The sequence below is a fragment of the Passer domesticus genome, chromosome 12 (assembly GCF_036417665.1).
Source record: "Passer domesticus isolate bPasDom1 chromosome 12, bPasDom1.hap1, whole genome shotgun sequence".
In the NCBI taxonomy this organism is placed as follows: domain Eukaryota; kingdom Metazoa; phylum Chordata; class Aves; order Passeriformes; family Passeridae; genus Passer; species Passer domesticus.
In genome coordinates, this window is record NC_087485.1 from 12,431,998 (window position 1) to 12,455,394 (window position 23,397).

Here is a 23,397-nt window from a genome sequence, read left to right on the forward strand (position 1 = left end):
CTCTTCTATTAGGTAGGACTAATTTGTGTTTCTGCACCTATGGAATTACCTTTCCCTTCCTATCAGCTAGCAGAACACATTGCCAGTTTCAGTCTTATTTCTTGCTTTAACTCTTTCTTTTCCATGACAGCTTCCATACTTGTTCACTCAGGGGAAAATGTTAAGTTCTTCAATAAGGTAAATGCTTTGGATTTCATCCCATGAGGGAAATTCTGAGTTTCTTTGTAGAAGATAAGAAAAAATCTGCATTTATGATGATGGCAAATGGTACCTTACTGGTGTCTGTGGCCTGCACGTATGCTAATATCAGATAAGCATCCCAGGAATATATATATATATATATATATTGTTATTAGGAATAATTCATTATCTTACCATTCATTATAAGTACAAGACCTGAATTGGATAACAGTTCACTAGAAAACTATTTGTGTTTCACTCAGGGTTCTAAAGGCAATAAGTGTCCTTTGTGTTTGCTTAGTAGAGGGATTTTCAAAGAATTATACTGGCTTTTAAATGGTAATGCATCTCTGCATTCAAGAACAGTGTTTACTTAACTTCATTGCCTTCATAGCCAAGCTAAGCAAGTTGAACATGAACTCTCTTGTCATCTTGTTAGTGTGCTGCACACAGGTAAAATACCACTTTAATGGAGCAATCTGTAGTGCACAGTGCATGTAGAGTGATCTGCACGTGTTCAGAGAACAACTACTTCTCTCTAACTTTTGAATAGTTCTAGATTTCATTTTTTAAATAACTTATTTATTTTTCTTTCTTCAATAGAAAAGCAGTTGAAGATTAGGACAAGGTACAGTCAGAAGGATCATACAGGTAGATTAGATTTTTAAGTAGTGGGTATATATTTCAGAGTAAATAAGAATAAGCAGAATGAAATCCAAGCAAATGGAAAAGATGATAATAACATCTAAAATCTGTAACTTCTTTCAATGTCAGAAGTTGCTCCACCACCCATTATTTACTTTTTGATAGAAGAGTTAAGTGCAGAAATCTAAAGGAATTTCAGGAAAAAAGACAAACTTAAATGTTTAAGGGCTAATATTTATTTTCCACTTAAACTGAAAGAAAGGGGGAAAATAAATATTACCCCTTGGTGAATAAAGAGTATCTGGTAAGAAAAACAGAACAGGAGAAATGGAACAATTCCTTTTTACTGGAGGTATTTAAGTTTGTGTATATATGCAAGTGTGTATAGCACCACAAACAAAGTATGATTACTTTGTTATATTTTGTTTTGTTTTTTTTTACTATTAAATTATTTGAGGTTTTATTCTGAAGATCAATAGGAGACAGCTAGAGGAGCATTGAAAAGTACTTGTTGTTTTTTTAATTCATGAGAATGAAAGAAAGCACATAACCCTTGAAAATCTTGCTGTATTCTGTCTTCCTCAGATTTTTAGTATGGCCCACAAACAGGAAGAAAATCTGTAAATTGATCATGCTTGTTTCTAGAATGCCTGCCTAGGATCCCTTCACATTGATCAACAAGACAGATTTCCAGGCAGGCATAGTTTTTGCAGTGTGTATATGGCAACCTCCTCTTTGGAGGATTTGTTTTTAGGAGTTTTAAGAGAAGTCAATGGTCTTCTGCAAGAGACATCACTAAGAGGAATAAATAAAATACATCTTAGTAGTAAAAGATTCCTCTAACATCCATTTTTGTTTCATTCATATAGTTTTGTGTGAGCTGTTCTGTTTGGATAGGACTGAAAGTGTTTTTTTCATATGAGCATCACAGATAATGGTATTATTCCAGTATCTGACACAAGTACAGTTCAAGGCCTTTTTTATATTACATTAAGATCTCACCATAGGTGATGCTTGCCTGTTTTTCTGAATATCTTTCTGTGTTTATCAGCTTCAATTCTGAATACGTTTTATTAATTCATTTCCACATGCCTTCTGGAGGAATGTGCATATCCTAAGAAACATGACTAATTTTTTAGTATTGAGATTTTTCATTTCCTAATATTGCAAACAGTCACATTTCAAGTCACTTTCTCTTACACAGATTTATCTTTATTTTGTACCTCAGGTACCATGAAAAATACTTGTTTAGCATTGACAGTGGCAAATGTTTAGACTTCCATTTTCATCTTGAATGGTGTTACTATTTTTAGCCCACCTAGGTTATTTGGAGTGAAGAAGCAAAGGAGGTAGCATAGAAAGTTAGAAGAATAAACTCTATTGTGTTCCTTTATTCAGTTTCTTTTCTCCTGCACACTTTCTTGGACTCAGTTCCTTCTCTTTGTTCTCCCCTACAACCCTTCTCTTCCCTTGTAAATCCACTTGAATGGAGGAATATTTTCTTTGTGGAACAGGAAACTATTTCCAGATTTAAAGGAGGATAGTCTGGAAAACCCATGGGAACAATAGATACTTCAGAAAAGAAAACAGAACCCTCTGTTGTTATTACTACAATTCTGTGCCAAGACTAGAATTAAATATCTTGCATTTGTGGGTAATGAGCTCTCAGCTGAAGGCCTGCTTATCTGGTCTCTCTTATCACCTAGATGCCATCACCTAGACTCTGTTAGCTCTTCAGAGTGTGGCCACCTTTGCTGTCACCACTTGTGAACATAAAACTTTACAAAAGATAATTGATCCATTAATAATGCTCATAAAGCAGAAGAATAATAGTAGAAGAGCATATTTGGTATCACAACTAATTATAGTAGTATTAAAACTAGTGCTCCCCATTTACTGATAACAGAAGGATGTTTTGGGACATTCTTTTAAAGGCAGTTATTAATGGGCCAAAAAATCAGCTCTTCCACCCCTTGCATATACACTTGGGTGCTAATCTAGCTATAGTTATTTTGAGACCTGTATAGGCCATTTATTAACCTCACTCCCTGTCAAGTGGGGTGCCCTGTCACAGGAGCCATGACCTTGCTTAAGCTGCTCATCTGCATGCACAGGTCTCCCCTGAGGCTAAAGGTAGCACAGAGAGGAAGTCTGAAATCTGCCGAGGGCTCCTCATGCCAAGCAGGGTGTTTTATAACATTGTGAAATGTTATAAATGTGGAGGAGTTAGCACTGGGTCTGTGGGTAAACAAAGACATCCTGTCTCCAGATCTGTTAGTAAGTAGCTTTCAGAAGCACCAAAATCAATTAAAAATGAATCATTTGTCTGTGTTAAATATAACTTCGAAGGTTTGAAATAGAATCAGGCTGAAATACTGTCCCCTAGCTGGTTACTGAGGGAGACCTTGTAGCTGAGATCAGCATTGGGCAAGGCACAGAACTTAGCTTTGAAGTTTTAAGGAAGAGGAAGGCTTCAAGTTTTACAGGTGACTGTGTGACCACATGAATCAGTCACTACCCAATCCTCTTTTGCTCTTTCAAGGTTTTTTTGTGTTTTGTTTTATTTTGAAGTTAGGAGCCCTCAGCATGTGTGTGCCAGTGTGTTTGAGAGGACATGTGTACGTACGTGTGCTGCGCTTGTCTGCCAGAACAGATTCCCCAGAAAGAGTGCTGCAGAAATCCAGCTGCTTTTCCATTAACAGCCTTGATTTCCAAATGGACTCCAGGAGGATACTTTCTTGAGCTGCCTAGGGATAACTAGCCAATCCAAACTATTTCCTTTTCCATGGTTGGCTGGGTCAGCTTTCGGCCAATGGAGTATGGCCTTCTTCCTATTATCATGTTAATCACCCATTGCTGTTTCAGCCTAGAAAGCCCTGCCTAAGCAAAGGCACACTGGTACAGAATTCGTGGAATATGCCTAACTTCCACGGTGCATTTGTTATTATGGTGTTACAGCCTGTTCATTAGCTTCCAGCAGGCTACCTTGTTGCCATTGATGACATGGGAAGTAGTTAAGCTCTTGGTAGCACCTAATTTGTTCTTTCCTCAGCAGGTGCTTGAGGAAATTGGATCCCATGCACAGAGGAGGTGACAGCAACTCCTCTGCTTAACTCAAAACTTCTGACTTATTACTGCTGTCCTAAAAATGGGGTTCTATACCTGGGTGTGAGGTGGAGGCTGAACAAAAAGTAATGTGCGTCTAAACGTACACAAAAAGTACCCTCAAAAATATTTTCCTTCAGCAAGTTAAGAGGCTGTCATTTACTGAATTGGGCTTCTCTGTGCTGTTGGTTTGGGGTTCTCATTCACCCCTTGTGGCCAGCACACAGAGATTTCACCTGTGTTCTGCTGCCACCAGCTTTGCCTGTTAGATGCAGACCTCATGCTTGTGCCTAGTGGCAATTGTTGCAGTAGGAATTATTCTCCAGAAATAAATAGACACAAAAGGTCCAATTTTTCTAAATTACACATAAAAAAAAGTCTATTTAGATAGCATATTCATATGCAGTAAATAAGCATGTACATCAAACCAAAGCACCATACATACTTCTGCTTTGGGAAATAAGAGTTTTTGCAAGTGTACAAAAGCTTAGCCTTCATGATTTTTGGTTTTTTTTTTTTTGGTTTTTTTTTCCCTGAGTTGGATGTCCAGCTTGTCGACATGCATTTTAATTTCTGCAAATGGTTTCTTGGATTTTTTCCTGCCACGTTGCACAAGTACATGCATCACTGTAAATCTGAGTGCAAACCCCATTTTCCATTTGAATAAATGGCTCATGTAATTGCCTCTTCACACTGTCTCCTGACTTCTGCAGCTTGGCCTCCCCAGTATGACTTTGAGATGGAGAAAATACAAACAGATTGTACCAAGAAGCAGTTCTTTGTGGTAATGCAGTTTTTTGAAGTTTTCTGATTAGAGACCAGTACAAAATGCATTATTTCCTTCACCAAGTAACTGTAGGTGCTCTGCCTGCTCTAGGTTGAGTTTAATGAAAGGTGGAATTTTGTGAGAAAGTTGATCTTACTCTGCGAACAGTTCCTTTTCTGTCTTTTGTTTCTCTCTGGGGGAATTTTACTGCAATGGGTTAAATGACAGGTGCAAACTCCATGTGGCTCAGGTACTCAGTCAGGTAGTGTAATTTGAAATTTTTAAAGTTGAAATTAAAATTTCTCTTAAAGCAGGTTGTTAATTAGAGATTGTGTTTATAATCCCAGAAAAGCCTGGCCTGGGGATATATGGGCAAAAAAACCTCAGTGGAGGAAATTTGAAGCCTATAACATGCTGTATTCATGATGACACTTGCCTTATGTTACAGTGCAGTTTTCTCTAATCTCTTTTTGGTTATTAAACAGAAAAAGACCTATCAATGCATCAAGTGCCAGATGACCTTTGAGAATGAGAGAGAGATACAAATCCATGTCGCTAACCATATGATTGGTAAGACATTCTTTACACTAGGCCACTCATTGGCTGCTTGTTTTTTGCTACTCTTTGACATTCACTATTCTAATAACTTGTTAATATTCATGCTGTAATTTATTTTTTTATTTTTCAAGGAAAATGATTTTGATGTAATGATTCTTCACTTCAAAGCTTTTTAAATATGTGGTTATAAAAGTGTTACTGCTGAGCTTTTTCCTTATCCTTCTGAGTCCTCATGTAGCATTTTCATTTATATTAAAATCAAACTTTTGACAGTATCTTCCATTTGATAGCATAAATTTTTCTCTGTCTGTGTAAAAAGTACTTGCCAGTTGTCAACCACTTAGGAGCAATTATGTTTCAATTTTGTATGTCATGACATTGAATAGATGTAACTGCTAGCATTTTCCCAGCTAAGTGTGGTGAATTCCTGAGGAACCTTGTCAAAACAAAACACTTACAGAGTTATTTCAGTGGGTTTTTTCTACTTTCCCCAACAATTCTGGACTTCAGAGAGTTCAGCTTTTCAGACATACAAGTGTTTTAAAAATCAGTGCTTTCTGCCTTCTGTGACAGTTCTGTGGCAGGAGTTAGTAAAAGCATTGTTGTAACCTGATGGGTTGTACTTCTGCTGCAGCTGTGATTGCTTCTCTGATGAACACAAAGAAAGGTTTTTTCCTATATGGACAGATGTTATAAATACATCTGTCGGCCCAAGAGGTCAGTTTATTTTGGTGCATAGACCACAAGAAGATACTTATACATGCCACTGTAGGCATGTGTTGGATGAGACCCTCAAGAACCTGACAGTGCTCTCTGTGTCTCCTACATTCCTATGCAGCATTTATCTCCCATAAGCATAATGGTTTTCCTTCAGCAATTTTACATTTAAGAAATTATTCTCCCATCAATTCTGGTATGTAACTCCTATTAGCTTTGAAGTGGATTATGCATAAATACCAGAGAGAGAGAAATGTGGACTGACACACTCTTCAAACCCCTACCCCCAAATGAAAAACATACATATCAGTCACAATAATTTTCATCCAAGAGCCAGGCAGGAGTTTTAAGTTAATGTCAAGCAGGTTAAGATAAAGATATCTAAAAGTGTTTGCTTTTGTAGCAGGTGTTAATGTAATCTCTTGTTTGCAAGCTTGAAGAGTGAGATCCTTGTTAATTGGACCATGGTGATTTCATGTAGCTCCCTCCTAGATTTTGAGAAAGAAGTCCTTAGCAAGCTTAGCACTTGTTTCAACTTAATTTGTGATCCAGTAGCTAATAAATGATTTTTAAATACAAAGGTCATTAAATGCTTAGCTAAGGATCTACTTGATTTGAGGGGAAATATTTTTTTTTTCCTTTTGGAAAAATGTAATTTCTTCATTTTCCAGTAACTGATATGTGAAGTTTATTTATGTAGATGCCCATATGGAATAATATACAATTATACACATGACCCTACAAAGTCCTTAGCACCATTGGAAAACAACAGGTGTAGAAGGCATTGGAGGATGTGAAAATTGTGGTGCTGTTATTTGTGAAAACTGTACCCATTGTTTCCTTGAAGCTGTACATCGGTTACTTTAATATTTGGAAGAATTCTATACAGTACAAAAGTGCAGTGGGCCCAGTTCTGTACACCTAGAACATTGTAAATACCAGGGTAAGATAAGAAAATATGTGATAATTCCACTGTGGTGTCATATCTTCATGTGCCTTTGCTGACGTATGTGCACTAAGTTAAGGTCATCACTGCTTTTAATTTAGGAAAGAGCAAAGTGTAGAAACCTTTAATATGGAGCTAAACTTCCTCTTACTCCAGGCATGGCAGTTCACAACACTTCTGGGTCCCCTTTCCTTCAGGACATGCGACTGCCCACAAAATATGGTGTTTCCCGTGAGCTTGCTCATTGGTATTTGTTCTTTACTGGGGAATACTGGAGGGAAAGAGAGAGGCTAGATGTCAGCATTTCTTAAGCAACAAATGCTGTGCAGATTTTTGGTGTTAATTTACATAGTCCTGGGACAGTTACAGTAGGGAGAGAGACTAACTGCCTCCTGTGCTTGTTCCTGTCCCCCTTGGTCATAGCCTGAGCACTTTGTTCCCTTATTCAGGCTTTAGGACAGACTTGCACAGGCCTCCTTACTGCTTAGGCTGGTTTATCACTGGTAAGGAGTGTGAGAGTTTCCCTTCTCTGTGTTAGACCAAGTCTTGCCAGATGGACAGCAAGAGAAAGAAGCTAATATAGCTGTGTCTGCAGCCCAGGTGTAGTTCACAGGAATTATTAATGTCATCACTGTCAGTTTAAAATCTACAGATGAGGATTTGTTTGTGCTGGAGGGACACTGAGATCTCAGGGTGAGCATACAGGTGTTTGGGAGACAGGAGGAACTTACCCTCAGACTGTCCTCAGGAGCTTAGGGCTGGCCTCATCTCAATGAACTTGTATCTGTCTAAAATTAAGGTGTCTGGTTTAATATAGTCATTGAGATGCTGTCCAGGGAAAATGAATGATTGATACCAATCTAAGATAAGAGTTTGAGTAGGATAAGCATTTCCAGGGAGAGATTTTTATCTCTCTTTTGAATTTGAGGAGAGCCAAGACAATGAAGTTAGCCTTGACATGTAATTTTTAGGTAAAAAAATCCCTTGGCTTTGATAATCCAAGACTCAGCAGCACTTTCTTCTCATACTTTGAGAAACACAAAATCAATAGTTGAGATATCTTAAGCACTTGCTTACAGTTTTATTCTGCTCAAGTGACTGTCAGTGAAGGAATCCCTGCTCTGTAGCAGCAATACCTTTTAGGTAGCAGCATCCGTAATTTGGTTAAAGAATTGAATTATTTCTGACATCATGGTCTTAAAAACTGCATCCAGTTAAGTTGGCTGTGCCTCCCTCTTCAACTTCTCAGATTCCCAGTCTGGAGCTGGAGGCCCTGTTCATAATTCATGGAGGTAGGGGGTTTATTTTTTTCAAAGCAGTATGAAGGGAATTTCCAGTGCTACTCCCACACACTGCTTTGAAAAATTACCCTGCTGCACTCTAGCCCTTCATATCCTGTGCACAAACACAGAGGCACATTGGGTCCTTCACGGGGTCCCCAGGGAAGGAGCAGGCTGGATCCATCCCCAGAGGAGGGAAACGGGAGATGTTTTGTTTCACTTGATGCTGGGGCCTGCAGGAGGGCTCTGTGTGGCACAACAGAGCTCCTCAGCTGGGGTTAGCCAGGAAGGGATCTGTTCAGGAAGGTTTTCAGCTGGGGGGGTAGTTCAGGTTGGAATTTTTAGAGAGCAGTGGTCTTTGAAACATTGCACCGATTGGGGCTCCTTTGAAACATTTCCATGCCCACGGAAAGGGGATCCCCCTTTGAAACATTTACAGGCGTTGGGGAGTCCACCTGGGACTATATCAAAAACTTTCAGCAGTTCTTGCTGCCTCTGTACTTGCTTACCTCCTGTTGTGCTGACCTGGCAATGTTTAAAGCTTCTCCCCCTTTTCTCCCCACCGAGCTGTGCCTCTGATGTTCGGTCTCTGTTAGATGAGGGGAGGATGGGCCTGCGGGCCCTGGGCTCTACGGGGGGCACTGAGCAGCCATGGCAGCAGCCACAGCGTGCAAATCTGTCACTGCAGCCTCTGCCCAGGCCGGGGAGCCTGCAGCTTCAGCCTCCATGGCAGGGCCAGGTCCCCGTGTGGGCAGTGCTGCTTCCATCCTGCACTGCCAAGGGAAATCCGCTCAGAGCCTGCCTAGGGAAGTAAGGATTAGGCCCAGGGTTTCCTGTTGGGTTTTTATAGGTGTGCTCTTCCCACGGCCAAGCTGGGTTCCCTAATTGATGTTTTTCAGGGGCACATAATTTCACAGATTTGTTCTCTGGGTGGGTCAGGTTGCCTGTATTGAGGGGAAGTGCATTTCATCCCTGCCAGAGTTCTCTGCTCTTTGGGTAAGAGAAGTGGACACAGCAGTACTTCTCTCTGTCTCAGTTAGATGGGGCATGTTTTCCATTTAATGTTCAAAGAAGATGAGCAACTGTCCCAACTCTTCTTTCTCCATTTTCCAAGAAAGTCTCCTGGCGAATGTGCACAGGAAGCTCAACTGGAGCTCAGTTAATACTGGAACAGGGAAAATAATGATTCCTGGTTTGAGCTCTAACGCTGGGATTGCTGTAACATTCCTCCTGCCTCCGGCTCCAAAGGAATGTGAGCGTTTGTGGGCTCATGAGCTCAGTCCCAGTGCTCGGAGCTCAGCAGAGCCCTGCCCCAGTGCCACTCCTGTCCTTCCCCGTGGAATTGCCAGTGCTCCCTGCCAGGGCGCGGGAATGAGCACTGGGGAGCAGGGGAGGAGGGGCGAGGCTGGATGTGTTTGTGATGTGAACATGAGGCCCTGTCTGAGCTTTGGGAGCCGCCGGGGACAGAGGGAATGCTGAAGGGAAAGCTTCCAGAAGTCACAGTGAAATTGTTCCGTGGTCCAGTTCCTGAACTGCAGCCTGGATAAATTCCTCCCTGTTTGATGGGATGGGGCTGACAAAGTTAAACACCGCGTTTGGGAGAGTTTTCTGAGTACTGCCCCAAGCCATGGCGTATCATACATTGTGTGTAGCGTAGGACTCCAAGGATCTTAATTACCTTTCCTGCCCTTAGAGATCATGTTTCAAGTTCTGGAAACACTCTGCTGGAATTAAACACAAATGAGAAGGGAAAACATCCATCCACAGTTACATTTCTTTCAAATGCATACAAGTACTTGAAACAAAACAGTGGCTAACTATAAGTCTGTTATTTTGTTAACATTTTAAAATAATGTAATATTTTAAAATAAAAAAGTTGGGTGCTTGGAAAAGGTCAAATTGCAATAGTAACTACAGAAATAATTTTCTAAAAAGCAGCAATTTAGAAAACTCATTTTATGTTCGGAAGAATTAGCAGTTGATACCAAGCTCAGTCACTGAGATTAAACCAGTACAGAGGTGAAGAGGTTGAGATCGTACTCAAATCAAGCATAAATCAATATATTCCCAGTTATATTTTTGTTTTGTGTTTAAAAATTGAAACGGTTTTGTCTTTTCATTTTGATCATGAAACATAAAGTTCATAAACTGCAATCTTAAAAAAATTGCTAATTTATATATTATATGAATAAAAATTCTGAGTCATTTTGGATGGCCTTGAACTCCTTCCTCTCACATTAGATTCTGAGTGCCTGTGTATGTGACAAGGATGTAGGTAAGGTTCATTTTTGCAGAACTGGCTTTTATATATATGAAGAAAGTTAGCCCTGGGCATCCTCTGATGATGATGTGAAGCATTTCTTACACTCAGGCCTGATCTTGTGAAGCACTTTGTTCCTCATTCTCATTGAGCTGAGGACAGCTGATGCTTTTCAGAATCTCTCTTATAATAAAACATATTTTACTTTACATTAAATAAATGTAGTCAATATTGGAAGACACGCAGCTTTAATTCTTGTAAAATTCCTATTTCTTTGGACCTAAGGACTTCTGTTAGTTAAGGCATGTATGTGGTAGCAGTGATGATGACATTGTAAAGCACTGTATTAGTAATAGCTTTCAGGCATTAAGGCAAGTAAAAATGTGCCAGATTGTTTTTGAAGCATTACTTGCAAATTATCAACAGGAACATATTTCTGGACTCAACTGCTGAATGTGTGAATTAATTATGGACACATTAGGAACTCAGAAATTTTTTTTTAAACTTTGATGTTTGTAAAGCATATTCCAAGTAATTGCTCTTTTAATGCAGAATTGAAGGTACAGCCTTCTTATATTTACCCAGCACTTGCTTCAATATCCAATTCTATGTGGACTTGCCTTAATGAACAGTGTGTACTAGACTTTCATTTTGCAGCACCTGTCTTTTGAGAAAAACTAATTAAAAAAAAAAAAAGAGTTAGGTGTAAGTGCTCTAAAGCACTTACCTTTAGAGATGAACCTGTACAGGGTGTGTCCCTCCACGTGTCCTGCTGGCTCAGGCATCTGCTCATGCCAGTAAGGGTCTGCTGTTATTTTGCCCAACTCTAAGCCCTGGGTTTTTGTTGTGGGTGTTTTTTTTTTTTGGTTTTGGTTTTTTTTTTTTTTTGCATCCGTTAGTTTTAGCATTAACCACATTTTCAAATCACTAAATATTGTAATTAGTATATTAAAGGCTAGAAATATTTGTTTTCCAACACTTTTTATCAGTGTAATCCTACTGAAAGCCAGGTTGGCATTACTAACAAGCAGAAGCAGCTTCCTTTATTTAGTAAAACCAAAATTTGCCTTAATGTAATCTATTACTTAATAGGTGTCTTACTTTGAAACTTCAAAACATTGTGTTTTTATTGTTCCTTCCATTTTAATACTGGAAAATTGATTATACAAAATCTTAATAATTTTATACAGTTGTCCTGTGCATATGTGGCCTCCTGCAATTCTTACCTATGCATATTTGTTCACACAAATTACTCCATTCCATGAGAATGTATTTTGGTTTGCTTGTTTATCAGGAAAGAAATAACATTTCCCTTAATATATTCATTCACATATTCCTTTTGCATTTTTCATTTCATTTAAAACTTGGTAATAGTAGTTCAGTTTTCACTGACATTTTTATAGCTGCTATGCCAACATTCCTGTTTTGCATGATACATGCATAATGGGCAATGATCGCAGTGTTACATTGCTTTCATTCTTTCTTAACTGTGTTAAGATTCCTTACAGCCTCCAAACTCAATTTTCATATGCAGTGATGATTACACCTGTTTAAACATTTTCCTGGTAGTTTCATATTTATTCATAAAGGGAGCAGTCGATAAAACACCTTTTCTGCAATCAGTCTGAGTTTTAAGTGTGATATTGCTTCAAAGTTATCATTAACAAGCACCTCAGTCTAGTCCCAACCTTTCAACATCAGCTAGGCATTGTAGCAAAAAATGCTATTTTCAGTAAACTTTACCCTGTGTAGAAATAATTTTTCTGACTATGTAACTTGGTCTTCATTTTATTAACTCACCTTTAAAACTGTTTTATATTTGTATTTAAAAGTCTGCAGAGATAGTTTCTGCCTTATTTGCACATATTTTATATGCATATGGCCAGGCATTTCTACGTTCACAAACAAATTTCTTAGCCCCTTTTTGCTAATCTTGAGTCTGAAAAAGAAAGCGAGTCCTCACCATATGGGGCTTGGGTTCTCTCTGCAGATGGTGAAATGACTCTGCTTTGTGGTGGAGAGGTCAGCACCCCTCTGTGTCCTACTTTTGAAGAGAAAAACCCAGAATATTTCTTGGGGGTGGAAGAAGGAAAAAACCCACCACCATTTTTAAGTGCAGTCTTCAGACTTCACGTTTTCAGGACATTGTTCTCCTCATGTGAATTGTGGGACTAATGGCTCTATTTGTTCTGTCCTTAAAATGTAGGTGTCGATTTCTGAAAAATAGATGATATATGAGAAGTGAATAAAGAGCAAAGTAATGAATGTTTAATGAATCTGGAAAGACCTCATACTTGGGTTAGCAAGGAATTAGCTTTGGCAGAGTTGTAAAATACTCGTTTTACCTATTTGGGGGAACCCAGACAAGGTTCCAGACTGTTTCCAGTCATAGGAAAGTGGGAGAAGAATGTATTTAGTATCAGTAATCTATAGTTAAATTGCTTTTCTGCTAATAAAGTTCTGGATTGTACTATTTCTGAATATAAGGTTCAATACTGAGCACTTTTGAGCATTGATAAGTGTTTATTTTTCTTCTTTTGATTGTGGAACAACCCTCTGGTGAATCAGTAAGGGTACTGGTGTGCATATGCTGAGCCCTAGCTCTAGTTATCAGAGAAAAAGGGTTTGTTCATATGTTAAAAGTTCATATGTCCAGGTTTGTACCTTCTGTTCCTTGGGAAGTAACAGAGTGAGGCTGGACAGTTGGACTGTTGCCTTTAATTATAGTTTAAACTCAACAGCATCCTTAACCTTGAGGAAGATTTTTTTCTGGTCTCCTGGAATGAGAGGTTACCAACTGACATGACCCTTAAAAATTATTTGTTTTCTGATAGCTGGCAAGCAAGTCAAATCAAACACAGGCCTCCCTGGATGCTTTGCTTGGGGTACTGGCATCTTTTGGTTTTTAATTTGTGGAGGAAAACTTTGCTGCCCTCAGGTTCCTTACAACTGATCCCATGAAGGAAACCCATGTAAACTTTTTAAGCACTTGTACCTTTTGTTTTTTGTTTCAAGAATCCTGGAACAGATAAAGCCTGTGCACAACTGGTCTCTGCAGATGTGCTGCTTCCTTGTCACAGACTTCATTCAATTTATTAGTAACTTTTGACAGCTTTGTGCCTTTTTAAGACTCAGAAGTGTTTTAATTGAATATTATGACTTCTCAGATCCATTGTGTGCCATTTTAAAAATTAAATTTCTTTTTTCGATGATTGCACAATAAGCTTGAGGTAGGGGATTTCTGGTTGTCCCTGTCAGACTCCTCTGTGGTAATGTCAAACTCTAAAGAAGTAGCAAATCATGTTTTTTTAAGTGAAAAATACTTTGTCGTGCCACAACTGAAGAAACCCAAAGAAATATCGTGTATGATTACCATGATCTTTCTAAGACAGAGCTCCATAGTAGGCCAAAACGCCTCACTGTAGTTCCATAGCTGTCTTTTTAACCCATTTCATAGAGTCATAAAATCACTGAGATTGGAAAAGACCTCCAAGATGGAGGCCAGCCTTTGAACCAAGCACTGCCTTGTCAACTAGACCAGAGCACTGTGCGCCACATCCAGTTTCTTGAATATTTCCAGAGATTGTGACTCCACCACCTCCCTGGGCAGCCTGTTCCAATGCTCACCAACCCTTCCAGTGAAAAAATTCTTCCTGATGTTCAGCCTCCCCTGGTGCAGCTTTGGGCCATTTTCTCCTCTCCTGTTGCTGTTGCCTGGGAGCAAACCCCAACTGACACCTGGCTGCACCCTCCTGTCAGGGAGCTCTGGAGACCAAGAAGGTCCCCCCTGAGCCTCCTTTTCTCCAGGCTGAGCCCTCCCTGCTTCTCATTGGACTGACTCTCTAGGTCCTTCACCAGCTCTGTTGTCCTCCTCTGGACAGACTTCATCCCCTCAAAGTCTTTATTGAATGGAGGGGCCCAAAACTGGACCCAGGACTCGAAGTGTGGCCTCATCAGCATTCTGTGTGAGGCAACAGTCTCAGCTTTGTGTTTTGTGATTTGTCCTGCTGGGGTGAATGAGGTGTGGACCTCATGGGGAGGACCTGAACCTTTTTGCCTCCTGCTTTGTGTAGGAAGTGCCAAATCCAGTTTAGTCCAGAGTTTCCTTCTTTGGCACCTCCTGAATTGGTGGAGAAGACTATAAAAGATGGCACCAGGTAGGAACTACACCCTGCTGATGTGTTTACATCACTGCTTTAGTCAGTCACAGCCTACTTGGGATTTAATCCTGCCTTCAGCTGCACATCGTCCATCACCTGTGGACAGTCATGGGCCTTCAAAATTACCAGATCTTTTGATCATTGTGTGTGTAACTGAGAAACATTTAGATTTTACGATGACTTTCTCCTGTTCTATATTCACAGGAAAGTTTTTTAGTATGGCTCAGGCTAGGCAGAGCCTTTGGTTTTAGGTTTTGCTGCAGATAGTGTTGGGGTGTTTTAAAGGATCAGCATCAACTAGCACCACTGCATGTTCTCTGTTGTTATGTTTTGCACACATCAGCTATTGTGTATCAGCTGTGTATTATTGGGGTATGGACAAATAGTTCTTAAACCCCATGACTGTGAGTTATATCCAGGAGTAAATATTGGCAACAAAAGTTAAATGATGAAACCTCATGCAATGAAAGGTAACTGATTCAAGCTGGGCCAGATATAGATAGCTAAATTTGAAGGGAAGAAAATATTCCAGTGACATTTTTCTCCTTGTTTAACTTTCTAGTTAAGAAATTCCATTTTTATTCCCTCTTTTCTTCAACAAACAAACAAACAAAAAAAACCCCAAAAGATCCAAGCAACTTTTGATTCACCATTAAAAAAAAAAAAATCTGTGATATGGGTGAAAAAAAAAAAAGAAAAGCAGCCTTCCCTGTGCCTTTAAAATATTTTTAAACTGGTAGTAGCTGTGCCTTCACTTCCAGAACATCAATGGAGAGAATTTCCTTAGAAGAGTAATTCTAACGTGTCAGAAACTGAAGTCAACAATGTGGTAAACCTGAGTGATGACCTTCCAAGGGATGGGGAATTTACATAATGAGATGTTATTTGCTTAATTTACTTTATGTAGCATTTGAAAATCTAGATGGACAATTTATTTTTAAAAAAAATCTAAGCCTTTTTAATTTACATATCTTTTGACTTAGTTCAGCAAAGAAAAATACAAAAGTGAAAATATTAAGGTTTGATTTCTCCTTCCAGTGGAAATACTAGATCTTAAAAGTACAAGGTGCAATTATATCTAATTTGCATATTTGTTCTTGTTTGAACCTGACTTACCAGGAAAAGAATTCCAGAGACCTTTAAATGGCCTAGTCAAAGAGTTTTCCCATTTTCCTAAGGCTTAAACTGGGGAATCAGCTGCCATTTGCAAGCTAGCAATACAGTAAAAGCACATCATTGTACACAACATTTTATTTGGACAGCTGTATAAAAATGGCAACACACTGTGAAATCCATTAACAGCAAAACATGTTAAATTCAGCAAAATGCATCTCATGTGGAACACTGAATAAGAAATTATAGTCTGAGTTTTACTAGCTGGTTATCAGACTTTGTCTTGAATGAAGAAAATTGAATTTTTTTCCATGTGTCTGCCTGTAATAACAGTGAACACTGGGTTTTGAAACCAGGGTGCACCTGTAAATTCTTGTCCCACAGACTCTCCTGCAAGGTTTTTGCAAGTCTAAATACCCCTGAGGAGGCTAAAGGGGGGCGGTTTTCATGTTGGGTCCCACCCGCACTCACTCGCATTATTGGGTTCAGAACCATTTGTAGGAGGTCAGTTCTAGGGATGTAGGAGTAAGAGCTCAAACTGGGAATAAAAGTATTCTTCCCCTTTGTCTCCCTGCTGTGCCAGCAAGGACTGCAGTCTTGTCAACCAAGAGCAGGTTCTTTGCCTCATGAGGGATTTCCATGGGTGGATTTTGCTGTGCTGCATGTAGTAAGACTTTTCACGGTTAATCAATAGCATTTAAAAATTCAAAACCTCTCTCCAAAGTGTTTTGCATTTCCATTGTTCGTACTGTTTAACTAGGAGATGTTGCTCATCAAGATAGGATGCTATTAAGTATTCTGGTAGAGAAAGAAAAAATGAGTTTACTCTTGCCTGGTAGAAAATGAAACAGCCATGTTAACTTTAGCTCTAATCATGAGATTAAAAGTCTAATGGGGAATTATATCATTTTCACTCTTCAAAGCCAGCATCAGTGACCTTTGGAGAGTTTTAACTTTAACAGCCTAATGATTTCTCTTCTAGAAGATGGAAAAAGCAGTCTTTTCCTTGACAAGGAAATGAAAAGTGGATGAAAAAGGCAAGCACAAGTAACCGTATGCTGGAGCAGGCTAAATGACTTTTAGTCATATTCAGTGCCACTTGTGAGAGATGGTTTCCAGGCTTTGTTAACCAGGCCCCTGGCTGCTCTGAAGGGAGACAGATAAATGCAAGGCAGAGCCAGGGGCTGGGGGACAGTGTGGGGGGACAGCCCTGCTCCAGCATGCCACTGGCCCAAGCAGTGACAGCTCTGACCAGCGGGGCTGGGTGTGCACAAGTCACCCTGAGCAGGTCTGCTGCCGTGTGAGGCTCGTTTCCTGTGCAGGAGCACTGGAATTTCTTGTTCCAGTTCCTGTTTGCTGCGTTTGCGAGCTCAGGCTGTTGCTCTTTTGCCAAGCTGGCAGCACGCGGGGGGAACTTCCTGCGCAGGGGATGTAAAAGCGATTCTCTGATTCTTCCTCTGCAGCCATTGGGAGATAAAAGCCAGGACATCAGGGACTGCAAAGAGGGAGCCAAATTATATTTATAATATTAAAGTGAGTGCATTTGTGGTTTTGCCATTCTCCAGGGTTTTTCATAAGTAGAAAAACATGAATTAGCATTTTCCATTTCCATATATTGACTGGAAAAATAGCCTGCTCTCAATTAAGACCTATAGCTTTTGGGATGTATGCAACAATTTTATAAAATATTTACAGCAAAATTTGCATTTTACATGGTATTACAGTTTTTCTTGTGTTTAGTAGAAAGGACTTAGGCCTAAGAGAGGAAATTCATCCGGCGTACCAAAAGGGAAATATATCTAAAATTAGATGGTTAGTATTCACAACAAGGAATGTCCAGTGCTGGCTGTTACCTCTAGTAATTACTGAAGGTCACTTTGCCCCCCAGCTATTTGTTACAGCCGCTGCAAGGACCGTGCTCCCTGTGCAGAGCTATCACTATCCCTTTAAAACTGCCTTGGAAGCGATTGGAGCTTTGTGCTAGACAGATAAGTAGAACATTTTTTACCAAATGTAAATGTGCACTGTAAAGAACATAGCTATTTCCTGGATAATTTGCAGTTGTATATTTTATGTTAATTTCACCGAAAATATTGCACCCCTGCCAGGTTTAGTAGAGGCTCACTGTGATATGAATAATTTCTAGCGAATCTTTTTTTTTTTTCTTCATTTAAGATTTGGCACCTTTTTAAGATTTTAATAATAGCAACAAGGAGGAAGATTTAGAACAAGTGAAACATTAGAGCCAAAGAAATTCACATTGAGAGCTAATGTAAAATAGCAAGAATAATTACATGGAAAACAGTTTCCACAGATGTTTTTCCTTGTAATGTAATAACTATTTACTAAACTGTTTATTTTAGGCCCTTGGTTTACAATAAAATATTTATACATGCTCTGCTGTAATAAAAAAATATTGACAAAATACTATAGAGATTTTTAAAAGACAATTAGTATTTCCCTGTCTGGAAGTGAGCACAAGAGAAGCAGCACCAGCCCTTGCCATGCTCTGAGAGGAGATGCAGGGTTAGCAGCAGCATCCCTTGCAGGTTTGTCTGTGCTGACTCTGCTAACAGGGACACTCTGGACTTTTGGCAGTCCAGAGGAGAACTTACTGAAGAACATGAAAGCCAACAATCTAAAGACAGTGGAAACACTTTTCCACTTATTTTCCACTTTGCAGGAAAAAACCCCTTTATTACATTCCTGAGCTATACAATAAGGCTATGTCTTGTCTAAGCAAAATGTGCCTGTTTGAGGAGCAGGTTTAAAGTTCAGTGTGCCAGAATCCTGAATCTTGTTCTTTAAAAGCCGTGTGGGACAGTGACATCTCTGAAGCACTGCCTGTGGCAGGTTTAAAGCTACTGCTTTATGCTGACTGACTGCTGCCTCATCTATCATACACCTAATTCATGAAGCTCCTCACCTGCCCATGGAGCCTGCACACTGCTACACAGGGACTAAACACCTCTGCAGATACAGCTGTGGCTTAGGGTGCTGAAATCAGCAATTCAGCAGTACTGAAAGGTCTACAGATTATACTTTCCATTGACATGATCTTAAAATGTCTATTCTTCTGTTCATGAATATATAGAAGAAGCTTTATTTTGAGGTGTCTAAAAATCTTGAACAGAGGACAGTATCCTATAAGAAACTTCAGTTCCTCTGCCTGTCAGTTATGTAATAAAAGGTTTTTGTTTTTTTTCTTTAGAAGTTATTGTACATCCTTTACTTAGCTCCAGTGTGGTGGCATGCAGTAACTTAAAAAGAGGCCTCCAGGACAAAAGAGAAAATACCTTTAATTTCGTGGATACAGACCTCAATGTCTGTGTGCATTTGAGTACCAGCAGCATGTTAGAGCAACCTGAAGTCTGAGTAAAGACTGCATGGATGGATCTGAACAGCCAGTGTTTGGGAAGCAGGATGGTTTCAATATCCAGATATGAATCCATATTTAGCAGTTCAGGCTCTACTTTCAAGTAGACAATTCCCTTGAGTTTCCAGGCTAGCAAGTTGTGAGCTTTATCACTGCAGAAAAAACAGGGTAGCTGCCTCATGGAATGATTTGAAAAATGAATAAAAGAAAATCTATGAACTTTCTTTCTTGGTGAAACTAATAACACTCACCTGATTTAAAAATCAGTGGGGTGATTACGAAGATTTTTGTCATGCTGGGTTCTAACATGCACAGAAAAAGAGCAGGGCAGAGCAGAAAACAGCAAGCATAAGAACTAAAACTGAACAAAAGAGGGAGCTAAGAAATCTAAAATGTTCCGTTTTAAGGGAGAATAATCATAGTTACCAGATGCCTTTTGTTGTAAACAGACTTTTTTTCATGGTTGACTCTTAGAAGGAGGCCAATGCATGTGAGAGGTTTGTGAGCCTTGTTACTGATGTGCCATGCAAAGCCATCATGTCCCATTCCTACGGTTTGCCCTTGTAGAACCACAACAGCTTTTTAGACTAAAAATGGCTTTCCCTGTGGAAGTCTGCATAATTTAAAATTAAAACTACTATAAGAAAAATAGATGGTGTAATACGTGCAATATTTTCTGCGAGTTACACCAAGGTTTTTGGCTTTTAGTTTTTCCTACCTTCCTGCCCCTGCACTGTTGAAACATCGCAGAGTGCTGCCAGGTTATGCAATTATTTCAGTGCAGCTCATTTTGAGTCATTGCTAGGGTCCAAAGCTAGCATTTAGGAAAACAAAGGCATTTGTGCTTGGAAGACAGCATTGCTCTGTACACAAGAATTTCTTTATTTTTCAAGGACTATGTTATTGTGTAAGCTAATGATTTTGTTTTTAAGTTATATTCTCAGGGGCATGGACATCCAGGATAATCGAGGATGTACTTTTAATACCAATCCTGCAGTGGTAGGTCTCTTGTGGAAAAACTGGCCCAACTGCAGGGCTTGAGCCTTGGATTAACCCCTGCTTGGAAGAATTGTTGATTTCCTGGTGCTGAATATATTTGTAAATTGATACATATTACCTATGTGTAAATTAGTTCCAATGAAAGTAAATTAGCCAGTTCCCTTCCCACATGCATTTTAAAATGCCACTTACTGTTTATCACAGTAGAAGCCATTATCTCTGTTAGTCATTTTGAAAAATAAGTACATCTTCCAGGGTTCTGCCCTTTGTTGTTCAGCCCAGCTCACCTTCTCTGGCCCTTCCTGCTTGCCCACCTCTGGCAGCAGGCTGGGACTCCTCTCCCTGGGAAAGCTCAGCTCACAGATCTCTCTCCAGCCCTACCTGGGTGTCTTTTCAGCTGAAGTGGGAGTACTACATAGGTACATAAAGCAGAAATGAGGGTATGAGAGGAGAGGAAATTCCAAAATCCTTTTGGAATTTTGAATTGCCTTTTTTTGGCTGTGGAGAGAAGTTAAGGAAATACATGCTTAAATTGTGCAATGTTAGCGGTAATTGTGCATGGAAAATATTTTCAGCAAGGTAGATTAAGGAATAGAGCAAGAAGCACATAGAGGCAAACTGTGGAAGGTTTGAAAATCCATGTGGTATGAGTTAGAACACAGACCCTTTCAAACAGTCTCCAAAAGCATTCACCTAGTATCCCTACCATGTCCCTGCATGTAATGAAACACTGGCAGAGAGCATTATTTTAATAAAGCATTGGCTGTTAGTGTCTCTCATACTGGATCAGGAAAAGAGTTCAGAGGACCAGATACTGCTGAAGAATCTGTCTCCAATTTTCCCTTTGGAACTGTGCTTCTAGGGCTTTTAAAGGTTTATGTATTTAACATTGCAAATCTTCATTTTAGATTTTCATTTGCTGCTTGGGATTTTTATTAATTTTGCAGTGTTCATTTAAGTTGATCCAGCCCTTTATATCATTTCCAGCTTGAAATATTAGTTCAGAGATAAGCTTTATTATTAAATGCTTAATCTCGAACACTTGTCTTATTTGGTAAGAATTATCTCTGAGAAGTAGGCAAAGAGAAGTTGATTGCTGTGGTTTTAAAGCAGCTGTAACTGGAGTAGCCCAAGTACTAGTTTACAAAGGTTGGCATCCCTTCAGTTTGCCATCACAGCAGCTGGACTTCATTAAGTGCTGGTGTTAATTACTGGGAGAGTGTTGGTTCAGTATGTGAGCAGCAACACTTGGGGTGACACACAAAGTAGGAAAAAGGTCACCTTGAAATAGAAGCTTTAAAAAAACCAAACAGGCAAGGCAGGGCTGACACTAATTTTGTGACTGCATTTAGTTCAAAGCTTTTCAGCAAACAGGGAAATAAGCATTACTGTGCAGCAGTGAGGAATGGCTTAACTGTGTGTGCCATTGAGGAGGCAGGAACAGAGGCAAGTGCTGGGGAACTTGCCCCATAAGAAGGGAAGACATTAATGTCATATTTTCTGTGCATGTTATGTGAAAGAGAGGGAAAATTCTTTCTGTATTCTCCAGAGTTTTCAAGCCATATGCAGTATAGTTTGAGGAGGAAATATTAATAATTTCTTATACTGTAAATAGTATTCTGTGGAGAAAACCTGTTAAGGGTTTGTATCTAAGGAATGTTTAGGAGATGAATGTCATGGAGAAAAACGTAGAATGTGTGGTAGCATAAAACAAGTATTGCTTGGAAATGTGGTGTCCTAAAGCTGATGAGATTCAGACAAAGTGGGCCAAGTCCAGCCCTGGTGTAAGCAGCTGCTGGTGCACTCAGCCCAGTATTCCACCATGTGCTGAAGCAATAGCGAATTTTTATCTGTGTCTTTCACCTGGCAATTGTCTAGTGAGGTGCCAGGTGCCCGGGCTGGAAAGAGTGCGTGTGAGGATGTTGGAGGAGAATTAGGTTATTACATTTCCTCCTTAATTCTTCATCAGGGCTGCCGCCTGTATTTTCTACAGAAAAATCAATGCATTCTGATTCTGTAATTTCCCATGGTGCCTCGCCGGGCGTGCAGCGTGCCGTGGGAGGTGACATATCCGGTCATGGCAGCTTGAACTCTTTTTTCCAGTGAAAGAATTCATTGGAATTTCACAACCTTTGCATGCTTTTGTGAAAACACTCATTTGTGTTTGCGCCAACCTGCTAATGGCGGATGCCGGGGCTTGCGAATCCCACCTACATTCGGTGCTCGTTATGGCATGGAATGTGCCGTTAATAATGCATCTGTGAAACTCAGCTGCGAGGGAGCCAAGTAATTATCCCACCGTAGCGTTCCCTGCTTCAGTGTCATCACAACTGGGGCTTCATTAAAAGTCCTAACAGTAGAGATGTTGTGTGGTGCAGCCTGTATATATATTTTTTCATTTAAATTATCAGCAATGCCATGGCTCAGAGGTAATTTGACTTTTTGAAACCGTGGAGCCCCTGTGAATTTCCTTCCTCCTCTCCCTCTCGCTGCCGCACCAGCTGATCAGCCCCAGAAGAACAAAAGGTTTATCTGAAGCTATGAAGCATATATTCACCAGCTTCTGGCGTCTAGATAAAAAAAAAAAAATCAAAGTACTCCATTGAACATGTTAATACTGAGCAAAATGCACACAGCCAGACACTAAACCTTTACAGGGATTTAGGCATTTGAAAAGTGATACCCTGATCAGGTCTTGAGTTAGTTTCCTTAGCATAAAGTAAAGCAGAATCATAAAATAATATAGATTTTTAAATAAATGGAAAGCTTAACATTCCCCCTGCCCCACTTTTGTTTTATTTCTTTGTCTGGTTTCTGTCAGTCAGGCAGTAACAAAATCTTGGGCAAAGGTATGCTGTAATGGAAGTATTTTCCCTTTTTAATATCATATTCTTCCAGCAGAAAATATAGTATGAACCTCTGGCATAAAAATAAACGGGCATGAAGAACAAAAGCATCTGTGGCTCCTTACTGGTCTGTGAGGAAGTTTGGGATGATTCTAAAAATTATGAATCTGTTACCTCCTTCCTCCTTGCTGTTGGGTGTTTTTTTTGTTTTACCGCCATTGGCTTTGCATTTTGCCATCCTGCTCTTGGGGAGGCTGGGGTGTAATGGGAGCCCTGCCAGCTGCAAGCAGGACACTGCCATGGTCACAGTGATTGCAGGGTTTGTCTGGGCTTGTCCTCACCAGCCTGACGTTGCTGGTGGCTTCTCCAGCCTGTGAGCAGCACAGGGCCTCAGGGAAAGATTGGGAGCATTTCAGGGAAGGGGAGGGAGTCCCCTTGCTCATGAG

At 39.8% G+C, this 23,397-nt stretch overlaps 1 protein-coding gene and 1 long non-coding RNA gene across 12 annotated transcripts in view; one reads left to right on the plus strand and one right to left on the minus strand.

Moving 5' to 3' along the window:
• The window catches only part of ZNF423 (zinc finger protein 423), a 281,397-nt gene that overhangs the window by 189,770 nt on the left and 68,230 nt on the right, over positions 1–23,397 (plus strand). For all 11 annotated transcript variants that reach the window (XM_064386378.1, XM_064386384.1, XM_064386379.1 and 8 more), the window contains one exon: positions 5,182–5,266. In XM_064386378.1, the coding sequence (XP_064242448.1) occupies positions 5,182–5,266 (85 nt within the window). The remainder of the gene's footprint in view (positions 1–5,181; positions 5,267–23,397) is intronic.
• Positions 6,992–8,927, minus strand: LOC135279215 (uncharacterized). The gene is made up of 3 exons (XR_010346506.1): positions 8,707–8,927; positions 7,649–7,705; positions 6,992–7,188 (listed from the first exon to the last, which is right to left on the minus strand). It is a non-coding gene; the product is annotated as an uncharacterized LOC135279215 (long non-coding RNA).